Here is a 16,829-nt window from a genome sequence, read left to right as displayed (position 1 = left end):
TATATTAAAACTGAACAATGGTGGATGGAGTTTGTACAAATAATCAAATAATTTTGTCAAAGAGGCTGGCTAAATAGACACTGTCTAATAAATTATCCTGACTGTACCTCACCTGTTATCCTATCCCATATATCTGTGTGAACAGCATTTATCATCATTTAAACAAGCATTTATGAAATTAAGTTTAATATTTCTTTACATTACTATTCAGTTTGTTGACTGACTCCAAGGGAGTCTATTCATGACACTGTGTAGTCTGGCTCTTTCCCAAAGCGTTACCCTGTGCAAGCCATGTTTGTTTAGATAAATTAGAATTGAAAAATGAAGTCAAATGAAAAAGTTTTTTCACACAAAAAATGCTTTGATATAAAAATCTCATGAGACTCTCAAGAGCTACAATTTGCTGTAAACAATTACATCCTTTAAGACTGCACTGGGTCTGCTACTCCTGGCTGTGTTAGCCATAGTGTCTGAATCTTCATCGGGCAAAGGTACATTTATAAATTTAGTTAATTTTTACTTTGTGTACTCTTTTTTACATTGTCTGCATCTTTATATAAGCATTAATTGAATTAACAAACTATGGTCAAAGTTTTGTTTTTCTTCATCCATCAAATTGATTTAAAGTTAGTAAAAGCGCACATGTGAGGGAATTCTCTATTTTCTCTAACACTGAATCTCTTTAGAGAAAGGCTTATTTATGATTCGTACCTGCAAAATGGCAAAAGCTGTGGAACGTATAAAGTGGAAGAAAGGAGACTATGCCCTCCTTCAGAAAAGTGTGTTTCTGTTTAAATTGTAGGATGATGATGTAACAGCTAATAGGTTTTTAAGGGAGGTAAATAGAAACATTCCATTTATTAGAATGCTAATTAAGTTCTCATAACACTGTTTTCAAACATAGCCTAATTCAAACCTGTGGCAAGAAGCCCATGGATATACTTGATAAAAAATGTTGTATATTTATGTGTAGATATTTAATAAGCCTATATTTAATATATTTACAACACAAACTATAAAACATTAATGTGTCCACAAATTCCTCATTAACAAATAAACATAGGTCTAAAACCTTTTCATACTGACTAAAGCCTACAAATGTTGATATTCAGATGATGTGTCTTGGATCTATGGCCAAAAGAAAATAATTATGGTGGAGTAATTTTATCCCAGCACAATGAATTTTAAGTATTACCAATTCATGTAAACTTACAAAACTTCACAAAAACCATATTTGGCACTGCAGCAGAGATGGTCGATATCAAGCATAGACTGTGATATCAAGCTGAAGTAAATGGGCTCTGTCTCTTTTACAATAAAACAAGCAAAACGCAAAGCGTCTGGTTATAGGTCACGTGCCAGTCTGTGGCGCTCGTGCCCAAGTATTTTGTGCGTCGCAAGCGTGTGCGCGCACGTCCAGTTTGGGTAAAAATCAACTGAGCTGGAATGAATAGAAAACACTATAGGAATTAATTGCTATTCTCTCAATGAATTTTCAAAGGTAAATGTTTATGTCACGCGTATAGCGGCCATCAGAAAGCAACTGTCATTCTTAGAGTCGTTTCAACAACGATAAAAACTGGCCTGTCATTTTTTCTCTTTTTTGCACATAGTTTTATCCCCTCGGAACGGTTTAGCTAGGTCAGCTGGTACAGCATTAGCTGCTTGGCTAGTTCTGCTGTGCTAATTGGACAATGAGAGGTTTGACTTGAAGGTTCAACTGTAAAATAATGAGGTGTTTTATTTTTGCTCGCGGGTTTAGTGACTCTTTCAGGAAAGCCTTGACAATTATGTTCACACTGCAGGAAATTTGAGAAACTCGTTAGCCAGTACCTAGCATTAGCAAGCTAAGATAATCCAGTGAAAATAGTCAGCTACCCTCTTTTCATGTTTTTATGTTTTTCCACTCTTAAATTTGATTGTAGTTCTTTTAGAAGTTTGAGTTTTCCTTACAGGATAACTAGTTTTAAACATGGAGATTTAACTTGTGCGTTAGTCTGTTATAAGTGGAATACAGTAGCTGTTTAGCGTAGTTAGCCACTGTCATCTCTGAACGATTTTCTATCAACTTTGATGCATTAACTTGATTTCTGTTGTTTGCATTTAAAAGTAATACTTCATGACACGTTGAAGTATGTAAACGTTAGACAAATATCTTAAGATATCTCCAGATATGAGTTTATCAGAATACAGTAGGTTTCTCAAAGGCCTGGTTTAGGGTACATTTTGCAAGCTGGTAAAATAGTTAGGTATAAGCTACTTAATCAGCTTGATTGAAACCGTGTATGTTTACTGGTCCATTTGCAAATACTACCTATGCAAATGCAGTGCATGTTGAAGCAGTCAAATGGTTTGTCTGTTTTACTATATAGTTGGTATAAGTGATGATTGTCTAAGTGATATAGTTCATAGATAATGTATTTTTTCATAGGTCCATCCATAGGACGAGAGAGCATTTGTGTCTTGAGAAAGACCTGGTAAGAGTACACTCAGAATGAGCAAGAAACCTCCAAATCGACCAGGGATTACTTTTGAGGTTGGTGCCAGGGTTGAGGCCCAGGACTACCTACAAAAATGGTATGAATTCGTTTTGAAGGTCCATTAAAAATTCAGTACAATCACTATTGCTAGCAAATATTTGTTAAAACAGAGAGTTTTAAACTGTGGTCCAACTATGGCTTTAATGTAGTGCTAAGGGACTGTGGACATTTTAATAGAAAAAAATTATATTATAGTGTAAAAATGTATATGATATTTAAATCAATAAGTCAATGTATAAAAGCTTTCTAAATTTAAGGATGCTTTTAATTTGGTCTTATTTAAAACAAATTGGAAGAACACTGAAGCATTTGTCTGTTTATGTGTCACTTTCTTTAAGAATAGTTTGTTATTAAGTTTTAAATGTTTTCTGTGCTTTGTTGTTATCCATGATCCACACTGAATGGTTTCTTTGCAGGTACCCTTCCCGTATTGAAAAGATTGATTACGATGAGGGAAAGATGCTTGTGCATTTTGACCGTTGGAGCCATAGGTACGATGAATGGATTCTCTGGGACAGCAACAGAGTTCGACCATTAGAGAGACCGGCGCTTCGCAAAGAGGGTCTCAAAGAAGAGGAGGTGTCTGTATGTTTGCAGTACCTTCACTTTTCATATGTTTATGATCTGAAATGTCTAGGATGACATGGCAAGCATGAGAAATGCAAGGAACTTTGTTGGCTTTTAGAGTATGTATGTCGAATGAAGCTGCAACTTTATTGACTTTTTCAGCCACTCAAATGAAATAAAAGAAAATCTAATTTGCTAATCAGATGAGTGATTGATTAATTCTTGTCTTACAAACATTTCCGCCAGGAGAGACTCAGCGAGATGAGAGCATCTCGCCTTCCTGAGCTTCCTGAAAGTACAGAGAGCACAGAGGACCAAAAAGACATACCCCAGAAGAGACAAGTACATACCTCAATTGCCCATCTACCTTGTTCTGGCTCTCTCAAACTGCTTGTCCCATCATTGTTTGGGTTTTTCCTCCATCTACATAGCCAAAACCTTTCAATTTTTTTCTTTGGGCTGCAAGCAATCATCCATTTAAGGAAAAAAAAAATGCATAGACCTTTGTGACTTTTATTTAAAGAGGTGTTGTTTCACTTACTCTACTTTACAGAAGTTTGGTTTTGGTAAGATTCTAAATGAACTGTCTTGTGCCCATCTATTATTCAGTCTAAAAAAGAAATACTGTAAAATATTTTAATAAATTATTCCTGTGGTGGCAGTGCTGCTCAAAAAACATTTCTTGTTGCTGTCAGTGTTGAAAACAGTTTTGATGCTTATTAGTTTTGTAGAATCAGTGGCAAATTCTTTCAGGATTTTTTTGTTGAATAGAATTGTCAAAAGGATTTTGAGGTTTTTATTTGAAATATGTTCTTTGAAAAAACAAAAATCTCCCTGACAACAAACTTTTGAATTATAGCATATTTAGAGAAAGCTTTACTTTACCAAAAATATGATTAAGAATCTATAAATACAGTTGAAGGTTCTGTGATTTTCTTAAATTGGATTTTAACCACTATTAACTTATCTGTGTGGTTGTTAAACTACTATAATCAGCTTGTCAGGTGCTACATGAAGTAATCAGAGGTTTGCGGTGTGTTCATCACAGTTTGTTCTGCTCTAACCATTCACTTTTACGATCACAGCACATTCCATATCTTCAATACAGGCTTGGTTGCATTTGTCTGGGTTGTTGAATATAATTAATTGCATGTCTATTTTGTTTTTATTGCATTTTTAGGAATTGGGAGATGGTGAGGAAGTGCTTGCCCGATGGACAGATTGCCGCTACTACCCTGCCAAGATTGAAAGTTTCAATAAGGAAGGTAAGATCACCTAGCTGATCCTTCCGGGCAGAAATATAATTTTTCTGTCAGTTTTCAATTAAGAAGTTCATTGTAATTATCATTCAGTTGAAATGAATCTGTCTTTCTTTGGTTAACTAATGATTGTTCTCAAATGCATAAGAAAATTACTTAAATGCTATTTTAGGATGGATAGGATTTAGCCAAATGCATCCACAGGTTAAACATTCTTTGAAATCAAATCTAAAAGGTCAAGAATGTATTTGCTGTTATTTTTATTTACTTCAGGCACTTACACTGTACAATTTTATGATGGGGTCATTCGCTGTGTGAAAAGAATCCATATCAAGTCCATGCCAGAAGACGCAAAAGGACAAGTAAGTTTATTAAAGTGAATTCACAGAGTCCTCATTAGTTCCTTTTTTAATTTTTTCTAACAAATAAATTCTAATAAATTTAAAGGGGTCATATGACGTTGCTAAAAAAAAGAAAGACATTTTGTGTGTCTGGTGTATTGAAATGTGTTTGTGGTTTTAGGTAAAAAAAAAAAAAAAACATTATTTTCCACAAACTGTACATTATTGTTTCTCCTCTATGCCCCTGCTTTTTGAAACACATCGATTTTTATAAAGCTCATCATTCTGAAAAGCGAGGTGTGCTCTGATTGGCCGGCTATCCAGTGTGTTGTGATTTGCAGAATACCTCAAGCGTGTGATGGAAATGTTACGGCCTTCACCACTGTGTCCCGTGTCCCGGTGCGACGAGACAAAACCAATAAAACCCATTACAAATGAGGCATTTGTTGCATCCAGTGGGTACATATTTACTGAATATAAATTTCAAATGTAAAAACATATTTCAAATGTAGGCGCGCGGTAGGGGCACTCATAATGGAAGCGAGGCGGGTCCGCACCGCATCGAGTTAAAAACATCTCAATTTTTCAGAATGCCGCAAGCGCACCGCAGGTCATGTAGCTTCCTCATCTTTTCCGTATCAACGTTGAAAGCTCAGCCAAGATGAAGGAACAGCTGATAACTGTATGTGGATTTTTAAATTAATTTAGTAGCAGAGCTACTGCAAGCAGTTTTTAGTGCTGCAAATCCATTTATCCATTGCTGAAATTTCCGCGTCTTCATGGAGAGAGCAGGTCATGGTTGCTTAGCAACGGCAAACTCCTCAGGAGCGCATGTGCCCCAAGGCTTTGGGAAAAAAAAACTCCAGACTTATGACAGGTTATCATAAGTGCAACAAAATTTTTGCATGTAAGGGCGGAAACACAAGCAATCTGTCAAAGCATCTTTCAAAAGTGCATTATGTGCAGACAGAGAAATGCAGAGTTTTCAACTGCCTAACACAACACAAAGTAACATGACACAAAGTACCGATAAGAATACCGTTAAAGTACCGGACCGTTAAGCAGTATCGGTAAGAGTAGTAATACCGTTAAAACCTTAACGATACCCATTCCTACTTACAGGCTGTGAGTCAGCGTTATTTGTCCAAACACCAGCATTGTAGGCTACTCTCCCAGTAAACAGTCTCCCAGTAAACATGGTCCTTCATAAAATGTGCTGCACACATCTGAATATTTGGGTTGAACTGTTCTGGAACAGTGTTGTAAAAACAACTTAACCACTGATTTCTAGTCAATGCCTTGTGTCCTCTTTCGGAAGGCCAAACATAGTAGCTTCGCTTTCACAAAGAAATACAGCATCTCCACAAAATGGCAGCTGCAGTAACAATATTACAGCGAGAAGTTCCTCCTCCTTTCTTTGTGTGAACATTTGGGCGGCGTTATGCAAATTTTCCCACACAGTTACGTAGACGTAGGGGCGTGTTCAGGAGGCATTTTAGGAGGGCGTTGGCGAGTCTTAACTTTTATAAAAAAATATCTCTCTGGGTTTGAGACTTTAGTCTTCGCAACTTTAGGGATCTTATCTACTCACGAATAGCTTGTAACACACCAAAGAGAAAAGAAAACTGGAAATCGCATCATATGACCCCTGTTATAGATTTGCTTTTCACAGCTCGATCATTTTTGAGAATGCTTTATAGTTAATTGTATATTTCAGTGTGGCCCTCTATAGTATTGTCCTTGACCTCTTCCTCTCTTTCAGAAGGTAAAATGCATGGGGTCAATCCTGAATAATATTTGAAGACACAAGCAGCTGGTCCACACAGCTTACAGTTGCGTCTTTGTGCCAGTCAGGCAGCTCAGGGATGCCAAATCACTTTATTCTTCCTCCTCAGTTACCTTTACTACTTTATTAATAGCTTTTTTTCTGCATGTTAGCCATGGTCAGAGGTGTGTTTGTGACTGGTCCATGTCAGATGTGACTGATAGTGTATTGGTTTGTGTTCAAGCAGGACTGGATCGCTCTGGTGAAGGCTGCTTCAGCTGCAGCCAAGAATAGAGGAGGAAACAGACCACGTACCAGCGCCAACAGCAACAAGGACCGAGAGGACAGGAGGGAACAGCGATCGGATGAAGAGCTTGACGATGACGAAGATGATGATGATGAGAGTGAATCAGAGAAACTTGGTATGTGATTTGTTAGGACTTTTCTTGCCCAATGAGTTTCTGGATGCTTTACGGTGAATCTCTTGCCTACTGATTTGTGTTATATATCTTTCATAAACCTTTGTCATTTGGTTTTCAGATTGATCTTAAATCAGCACTTTGTTCATATTGATCAGCCACATCTGTTTATTTCCTGTTTTATGCAGCAGAAATGGACTCTGAAGAGGAGGACAGTAAGCCAGCTACTGAAGAGCTTGAACCTGCTACAGCAAAAAGGAGGAACAAAAGACAAGGCAACTTGTGCAGCAGTAAAAGGACGCGTCTTAGCAAGGGGGCAGGTAAACAATATTGTTTTGAAACATTAGGATCTTAGGCCGGTGATACACTGGCTGCGTGGCGTGAGCGTGCGTTTCTGCTGCGTGTCAGTTGCGTTGTGGCTGCGTCGCGTTTTCTGTGTCTTTACACACCAGAAACGTGCCTGACGCTGGTGCGCTGCTGCTGCTGCCTTAGGTGACATAGAGGGAGACCGCCGACAGACCAGGCTCTTGTCTTCACGACAACAATATCTATACTTTGTTGAGCATAAATATAAAGCCTACTGATAAAGGACACCGTCAACAGTATTGACGGCAAAATAGACTATGTTTGACAGGTGCAATATTTGAAAATCAATAATTATTTATTTATTTTTTAAATTACATTTATATCTGAATTTATGTCAACCCATAGACTTTCAAACATCAAAATGTCATGAATTAATATGGATTTGTGTACAAAATGACATATAAACATATTTTCCTATTCTATTTTGCCTGGAAACGCTTCCAACACGCTTGCGTGTCGCGTGTGTAAAATAGGTGTCGGTTCTATTTCTAGCATGCACACGTTTTCCACACGGTTCTAGCCGCACCTGAGACGCGCGTCTCACGCAGGCAGCCTGCAAGCTCTAACCTGTTAACACAGGAGCCGAATTAAAAATGGACACGCCACCCAGCTGGGACGCTTACGCCATACATCCAGTGTGTCACCGGCCTTAGTGTAAAATTTTTTTCTGAATTCATCTTTAATAGTGATCATGGCTTCACTATTTATTAAAGAGACTGTAACAGTAATTCAGCAGGGCATAGTGATTATGACTTTTGTGTGTGATTTTTCCTTTCTGATCATCAAGGGTGTGCTGACACTGAGTCTGAATGCCAAGCAGAGTCAAAAGAGCTTCCAGCGACATCACAGCAGGTATAGATAAAACTGACATACTGTTTTCAACATGTTGATCAGTGTAGTGCACACACTCTGTCATGTTTATTTCTCTACCACCCTTTAGAAAGCGTCAGGTGCAGAGGTCAGTCCAGCTGATGAGAGATCCCAGTCCCTCAGTTGTCAAAAAAACCCAGCATCCCTCTCTAGCCCATCCCTGTGCAAGTCTCGCTCAAGAAGACTCAAACATGATTCGGGAGAGTCCACCACTAGCAATCAGAACACAATCGCAGCCCCTGATCCTAGTCCTTCACCCAGTTCAACACACACCCTCCCAGACAGTACACACACAGGTATGTAGTGTTTATCCATTGTCAGGTATCAAAAGGTACAACAAACTCATCGGCACCAGAAAAATAAATAAATAAATATATATATATATATATATATATATATATGTGTGTGTGTATATGTATGTATGTATGTATATATAAATTTAAATATATAATATAATATTTAAATTTATATATTTATAAATTTAAATATAAGTAGATGCGAAAATAATATGCATATCTGTTTTTGCATAGCCCCTACCAACTCCCCTCAGAGAAGGAGACGATCTCAGCGTCTAGCAACAAGCTCTGACCAGGCTTATCCCTCTTCACCGCACACAAGGGATTCCAGCACTCACCCTCCTCCTCCTCCTCTTCCTCCTCCAGATGACTCTCAAAAAACTGGTGAAAGACATAAACTTTCTTAAGTAGAGCTTATGGCATAGTAAAGCACTTAAAAATTACGATTCAAAAGTTTTGCACGATTTTGAAATGTTTAAGACTCATACACTCATCAATACTGCATTTTTTAAAATAAAAAGTACAGTAAAAACGGTAATATTCTGAATTCCCATTTCTATGTTTTAAAATATAATTATTTTAAAAGCAAAGCTGAATTTTCAGTAGCCATTTCTTGAGTGTTCAGTTACATGATCCTTAAGAAACTATTCTTATATGCTGATTTGGTGCTCAAAAAACTTAATACCTTATCATAAATGTTTAAAACAGTTGATATTTTCTGAAAACAGTTTTTTCTGGATTCTTTTAATAGAAAGTTAAAAAACAGCATTTATTTGAAATACAAATTGTCACATTTAGGGTTGTAATGATATATGACGATATAAATATGTACTATTATCATGCTGTGTACGTTTGCTTATCTACGGTATTGAGAGAAAATAACAGACACAGAATCTCATGGGAATACTTTTTATATAAATGCTTATTTGTCCTTGATGGTAGACACAGTTTGCAAAAACTGTGGTCGGAAAGCACTGCAAAACGAGGTACCTATTCAGAACATCATCATACCGTGCAGATACAGCTATGTCCCATTTATAATTTAAAGTCAATGCATTATGATTTCTGTGATGCGGAGTGAAGCACAGAATCCAGTCATGACAATGAATTTACAGTAGCTAGCTACTCAGCAGATGTCACACAAAATCTGCGATTTGATGGATTGATGAATAAATAAAAAACAAAGCTGTAAAATAATGACAAAAGCACTGCTATATTAATATATAGGCTAATCTGTTTGTTTTGCATGTTTCTCTGTGAATGACTGCCGTTGTGTCGTGTACTACATACACAATTATGCGCCAGCGTGGCTTAAGGTGCCAGGTTTAACAGTGCCTGCTGTCTCACTATCTGAGGACATAACACACACAATGAGAGCTTCACTGAGGGAACAATTAATAATCATTTCATCATTTTATTTGAGAAAACCAGTCAAAAACAAATACATTGACACTCTTTGACGCTCTTCAATACAACCCGTCCAAATAAAAGTCTGCTTTTTAACTCGAAAAAATTGACAGAAATTACGATTGTACTATAATGTAGCCTACTTCTAAAATAATAATAATAATAATAATTTACATAAACATTAGGGAATATCATTTTTCCCTCATTTTAATTTAGTAAATCTGTTGAGCAGCTCCTTGCGAAAACATAAAAGAATAAAGCTTTTAAAACATCAATTAAATTGTTACATTTGTATGCATTTTCATTAACACCATTCTTGATAGTATATTTGTATTAAATCATAAAAGTACAGAATCCAGAAAAATTAAGTCAAACCAGAATTTATTAATTTGTATGAATTATTAATGACAAATATAAGTTATTAAACTAATAAATAATCAATGGTAAATTTTCTTGTTTTTGATTAATGAAATTTGAATAAACACATGAGGGGGAAGTCGTGGCCTAATGGTTAGAGAGACGGACTCGCAATCGAAGGTTTGTTAGTTCGAGTCCCGGGCCGGCAGGAATTGTGGGTGGGGGGAGTGCATGTACAGTGCTCTCTCCACCCTCAATACCACAACTTAGGTGCCCTTGAGCAAGGCACCGAACCCCCAATTGCTCCCCGGGCGCCGCAGCATAAATGGCTGCCCACTGCTCCGGGTGTGTGTTCACAGTGTGTGTGTGTTCACTGCTCTGTGTGTGTGCACTTCGGATGGGTTAAATGCAGACCACGAATTCTGAGTATGGGTCACCATACTTGGCTGAATGTCACGTCACTTCACAAAACTGCTTTGATTGTTTTATATCGTATACCGCTAAACCGTATAACTGTGGTATTTTCTGAGACTATTATCATACAGTGAAAATCTCATACCGTTACAACCCTAGTCACATTATAAATCTCTTTACTGTCACTTTTGATCAATTTAATGCATCCTTGCTAAATAAAACTATTACTTAAAAAAAACCTTTTGAGAGGCAGTTTATACGCATGCCAATAGAACCGCTGTAGAATAGTAATAAATACCTTGTAATTAAAATTGCATGAACACTTGATCTGTGTAAATGATGCATGTTATTTTATGTATTTATTTTTTTAGTTGAAGACAGCAGCACTGAAATTAAAACAGAAGCTCCTCCAGGAAGCCCATCCACAGCTCCTCCTACTAGCATTGCTCAGTCACCAATCAGTGAGAAGGACAAGATGACTGACGTGTTGTCAAGTAATCAAACAACACTGGACGGGAACTCAACTTCTGTAGTGACAGGTTGGTTGGCCATAGAATTGATTGTTTCTCCATGAACCTTTTGAAGGACACTTCGTGTTTCATTGATATAATAAACTGCAAAGTCACATACCGGGATATATTGAAAATATCAAATTAGATTGTGTAATGTTAATGGTTGTAATGGTGTTGCTGCTGGGCTTTTGTGATAATGTAGATACTATGTATTATCTTCTCATTTTATGTTTAGCTGCATGTCAGAAAGTCCCTTCCAGGACTCCTAAAGCCAACAAACATGCCAGAGAGCCAAGTATGAATCATCACTGTCTTCCACTCACTTCAATTTAAAAGTCTCTATATATATCTTACAAAGGTTTCCCCTTCCTTTTCAGTTATTAACACAAAGAAGTCTGATGACCCCAATGCTCCCAATGAGTCTTTAATAGACCTGGACCATAATAAATTTAAGTGTAAAGTCCCTGGCTGCTCTAAAGCATTCCGGAAAGCAAAACTGCTGGACTATCACCTGAAGTACTATCATAACACTGAGAAAGAAATGGATGGCGAGGTCTGCTCACCAGAGAGGGTGGGCCGCACCAGGGCCACGTCTGCTTCCATGCCTACAAGCACCTTGTCAGATATGTCAGATAACAAGAGACGCAGGACCGTCTCTACTTCTTCCTGTAAGTTGTTATTTGTCAGGCTGATTTCAGTGAAATGGATATGGAATTAACAGTTACACAATTAAACTGAATTATCTTCTCCTCTTTGTGGTTTAAGCTCTGTCCTCTCAGGGCTTCATGCTTCAAATGGACAGCTCTGGCTGTGTGAGGCCTCCTAAGTTCTGTAAGAAGAAACGTTCTTCTGCTTCTGTCAGTTCAGACAGTACAGAGGTCTCGCTACCACCTCCCAGCTTCGATAATCTCCACGACAAGATTATCAAGAAGGAAAAGCACCTAGATGGTGAGATATTTCTTTAGATTCTAAAGACGATGAATGAGGCTTTTTTTCCATTTTTATCTTATGGATGTTTATTTGGTCTTCAGGGCTTTGTATAAAGACAGAGCGGAAATTCAAACTGGAGGATAAATGTCAGTTGTTTGGTCAGTTTATGGACTTTTTTTAACAAATCTCTTTTTTTATCTCAATTTTACGTTCTTAAACCAAGAAGTTTTCATCAAATCTTGTATTTATTTTCTATTTAGTGAAAAAGAGGGATAAAGACAGAAGGGACAGAAAGGAGAAGGACATTTTCCGAATTAAACAGAAGAAAAAGAAAAAAAAGAAGAAGAAATCAAAACTGCACTGTAAGCTAAGTTTTATGTTTGCCTCATTTTCAGGGGTCTTTTTACTTAAACGTTTTACAAATGAATATTTGAATCTTACATCTGTGAGTTAAAAAATAGAGCAACTTTCAAATTTCCTCAATTTCGACTTGCCTCATTTCACTTTAGCCATCTATTTGATGTATGAAATGAGTGTCATATTGTTCTCATTATTCTAAGGTTACTCAGACCTGGATGAGCTGTCGTTGGCTTATTTGGATAGGGCATCTTCCCCAATACATCGTTCTTCCTCTAGTGCCTTCAAGCACAGTACCTTCCAATACCCTCGTGCCATACTGTCTGTCGACCTCACCGGGGAGAGTATGTCTTTTCATTGATTTACAGCTTTTTGTAGCCACTTTCCAATAATGGAATCATTTTACCTTTTAATTTTAATGTGTTCTGTGGCTAATAGATAGAAGTCAGCATGAATATGGTGTCAGTGATGTGATGTTGAGCCTCATTTCATGTCCTACTTACTTTTCCTATCTTAGACCTATCAGACATCGACTTCCTGGAAGACTCAACCACTGAGAGTTTGCTGTTCAGTGGAGATGAGTATAACCAGGATCTGGACTCGATCACCATGGAGGACTTCCAGGATGAGGATGATAATGGTGCCAATGAAATCGTTCGTTGCATCTGTGAGATGGATGAAGAAAACGGCTTTATGATTCAGGTAGGTTTACTCTTAGATGAACTATGAAACTAGTTTTAATGCTCTCTGTATATATACAATTTCATGCAAGAAACATCTTGAGTGTTTTAAAATGGTTCTAAGTACCTTTTCGGTGTCCTTGTTCTGAATCTGCTGAAAGGTGCTGTAAAATTGCAAATAATAGTTTTCTGATGTTATCTCTCTGTCTTTACAGTGTGAGGAGTGTATGTGCTGGCAGCACAGTGTGTGTATGGGGCTTTTGGAGGACAGCATCCCTGATCACTACATATGTTACATCTGCAGAGACCCTCCAGGTAACATTCCTGTGTGTCAATACTATGCACAAAGGGTCAGCAGGATTTTGTAGCTTTATCTTCAACAGTTTTTTTTTAAAGGGAAATTAAGTTTAAGTACAGAAAATATAAAACTGAAATTGCTCCAAAGTTGTTAATGAACTGTATTTGTTTTTGTTTTTTCAGGTCAGAGGTGGAGTGCTAAACACCGCCATGATAAAGACTGGCTCCAAAAGGGCCACATGTATGGCTTGTCCTTCCTCACAGAGAACTACTCACATCAGAATGCCAAGAAGATCGTGTCCACTCACCAGCTGCTGGCTGATGTTTACAGTGTTAAAAGCTTGCTTCATGGCCTTCAGCTGAAGATGGATATTTTACAGTAAGAGACACTACCTTTCCAGAAGCATACCAAATTTTTTACATGTGACATTTTTGAAAAAAAAAAAAAAACATATTACTACCATAAAAACCATCCAAAAAGAATTGTTGCAAAAGATGGGTTAAGCTGGGGCAGGGTGATAAACTGCATCTTAAAATTAAAAAATGTATGTTGCTAATGATGAGAAGATGTGGAAATTTGTACTCGTTATGGATTAACCTAACAACCTGTGAGACAGCAAACATGACAACAACACGTCTCAATTTATGTGGACAGTCCAGAGCTTCATGAGCTTTTTCACAGTTTCTCTGAGAAAAACTATAAATACACACTGCAACTCAACATTTTTTTTTTTTTTTTAGAAACAAACACAACCCAAGTTTGCACTTGTGGGCCCGGTCTTGGGTGAACTCTGATGAGGACCAGCCTATGGGTGGCGTTCCAGACTGCCTACATTTCCAAGAGCACCTCAACCAAAACTCGAGCCCTGAAACCTATATTACCAGTGAGCACAGCTACCAGAAACCTCCCGGTACAGGCCTCGAACACTCAAGGGATGAGCAGGGGACGCAAACGGCCTCTCAGTTTAACCGAAAGGAAGAAGAGGTACGCAAAGGACAATTAAAACTCAAGTCTGGATAGGTTCAGTATATGAAAAGGTACATTTTGAACTGATTTTGAAATCGGTGCTCTTTATGGTTTGTGTAGGTGAGCAGTGCCATTGCTCTGTCTGGCTGTGTTGATGACAACAATAAGGGCTCCATGGAGCAGGCCAGGAACTGTCTGCAATGGCAGATGAATCTGCTTACACACATAGAGGATGTTCAGAACCAGCTGTCTGGCCGTATGGACCTTATCGAGAAAGAGCTTGATGGTAAGGGGAAGAAATATGGAAGGTGCCATTATAAAGCCTAAATTATATTTATTGCCACATGACAAGGGCTGGTTGAATTTGTTACCACCATGAGTTTAAGTTAACGTTAAATGTCTTGCTCATGAGCACAGTTGTCATGGGTAATGATTTATACATTATGTATCAGAAACCTTTTGCTTGCTTTTGCCATAAAAAATCATGCACGAAGCAGAGATGAGTTTTGATATTTTGTTAAGGTTTCATTCTCTTTCTTCCTGTCTGTATGAAGTGCTCGAGAGTTGGTTGGACTTCACTGGAGAATTGGAGCCCCCTGAACCCCTGGCCCGACTCCCACAGCTCAAGTGCCGCATCAAACAGCTTCTGACGGACCTGGGGAAAGTGCAGCAGATGAGCACCCTCTGCTCTGTGTGATGCACACATTATAGTGTGTTTTATGAGCTTCTGGCGAAACCTCACGCTTTTTGCACACAACTACGTGTTTGAGAAGGTTTTTTTTTCAACATGATTCTCCTGTTCAGTAGATGTGCTCTTTGTGAAGTAAAACATTGGTCATCGCCAAATATGAAATGAGGAAAATTCACACATAATGTGTGAAACAGGAAGATGTTGGTGTGTTCATGCTAAAGTCTAAAAACATATCTGCTTAAAGAAGTTTTTGTTCCCCTAAATAGGAAGAGCTCATTATAGCAGATTAATTCTTTCTCATGTTCACAGAAGGGATTATCTATTTTATAAAAATAAAAACCTGAAGAGGTCACAACACCACACCCAAATTTAGGTTTTCACTTCTTTTTTTCAGTTAGACCCCCAAAGCAGATCCAGTCTGTATTTCCACTCTGTGAGCTTAAGGAAATATGAACTTGACTGAAGAGGGTCACTGAGAGCAGACAGGTTTAAGAGTTCTGTAACGTTCAAGGAAAAAATATCTGGTTATGAAGGTTCTCACCACTTACATAGTAACGTTAAAGTGCCAAGAAAACAGACCACTGTGGTCTTTTTTTTGTTTTGTTTTTCTTACACAAAGTCCAGGATTTACAAGTTTTTGAAATGGACTAAAAGTTCACACTGCCCACAAGCTCATTAGACCAACAACTAGATAGTTTTCATACAACTCGTCTAATACATCAGCATGTTTCTCTACAGTCTTGAAGGATGCTGTAGCAAGTCACAAGAAAACAGGCTACTCTAACTTTATCCAGGATGTCCAGAGATAGGTGAATCTTCTCACTAATGTCTGTTTATCATGTTGATAATTTAAGAGTTGCTACTGTGAACTAAGCTAATCCTGTGATGGATGTAAAGGCATATATTGAATCCATTTTGTTAATTTTTTTCCCCCTTGAAAAATAATTTATATACAGTTTTTATAACTGTAAGGCAAAACTAAAAAAAAAAAAAACTAAGGCATAAGGGGATAATTCTTGAAAATGCCTGTTTAATCTCAATTTCTATTAATCTGTACAAAGAGTGTTTTAGAATTTAGATTTAAAACTTGAAGTTTCTTTTGATGAGAAATACCAGCTGTACATTTAAAGAGTTTATTTAAAGACCTGATGTAATTATCTGTATGTACAACTTCATTAAAAAAAGTTCTCAACATTTTTTTGTGTGTGGTCATCATTTACACTTAATTATGCATTGATGTAAAGGTGAGTTTTATTTTTAATAAGTGTTTTCCTCTTTATAGAAGTACGGGGCAACAAAATGAGAGATGTTACTTCACACCGCTCAGTTCATGTCTATTAGAAGTGGTTTTCAGGTGATTGATTTAGCTGATTCTTCTTAAAGAAGTGCTATCAAGAGTTCAAGCTTGGCTGCTCATTTTATGATGTCCGAAATGTTCTTGAAATGCTGGTGCAGTGTGATGCATCCCATGGCCAGTGCTGGTGCGTGGACCAAGAAGACACGGAGATCTATGGAACCAGGCAGAACGGAAAGCCCTAAAAGTGTGAGTGCATTTATTCACTGTTGTATTCAATTAACTCCCTGGATGCATTGGTTGAACAGTTTAGATGAGTCAAATGTATCTACACCACTGACAGAATGATATTTGATCTGTTACACACCTTTAACAGGTGAGATGTGGTTTAGAATTCAAAAGTTTGGGGTTGGTAAAATTTTATATGATCCAAAATACTGTAAAACAGTAATATTGTGAAATGTTAAATCTTTTGTTACATTTTTAATGTGTTTGCGGTC

The 16,829-nt window shown here is 37.5% G+C and overlaps 1 protein-coding gene across 4 annotated transcripts; it reads left to right on the top strand.

The window, feature by feature from the left end:
- The first annotated feature begins 1,376 nt into the window (after positions 1 to 1,376).
- Positions 1,377 to 16,230, top strand: LOC132158591 (PHD finger protein 20-like protein 1). 4 transcript variants are annotated; one of them, XM_059568051.1, is made up of 24 exons: positions 1,377 to 1,501; positions 2,432 to 2,577; positions 2,957 to 3,125; positions 3,354 to 3,449; positions 4,288 to 4,372; positions 4,640 to 4,728; positions 6,720 to 6,894; positions 7,080 to 7,211; positions 8,045 to 8,109; positions 8,198 to 8,423; positions 8,658 to 8,807; positions 10,973 to 11,140; positions 11,349 to 11,408; positions 11,491 to 11,781; positions 11,879 to 12,061; positions 12,145 to 12,201; positions 12,304 to 12,405; positions 12,604 to 12,744; positions 12,918 to 13,102; positions 13,296 to 13,395; positions 13,561 to 13,756; positions 14,119 to 14,362; positions 14,465 to 14,630; positions 14,899 to 16,230. In XM_059568051.1, exons 2-24 carry the CDS (start codon positions 2,495 to 2,497, stop codon positions 15,039 to 15,041), a joined length of 3,306 nt encoding a protein of 1,101 aa, XP_059424034.1. In that variant the 5' UTR covers positions 1,377 to 1,501; positions 2,432 to 2,494; the 3' UTR covers positions 15,042 to 16,230. The 4 variants fall into 4 exon arrangements, with proteins under 4 accessions (XP_059424034.1, XP_059424033.1, XP_059424032.1 ...); XM_059568050.1 differs by having other exon boundaries at positions 6,717 to 6,894; positions 7,083 to 7,211; XM_059568049.1 differs by having other exon boundaries at positions 6,717 to 6,894.
- Positions 16,231 to 16,829: the final 599 nt, after the last annotated feature.

This window comes from Carassius carassius, chromosome 15 (assembly GCF_963082965.1).
Source record: "Carassius carassius chromosome 15, fCarCar2.1, whole genome shotgun sequence".
Lineage (NCBI taxonomy): Eukaryota > Metazoa > Chordata > Actinopteri > Cypriniformes > Cyprinidae > Carassius > Carassius carassius.
Note: the sequence above shows the minus strand (reverse complement) of the source record. Positions and strands in the feature narration are given on the sequence as shown.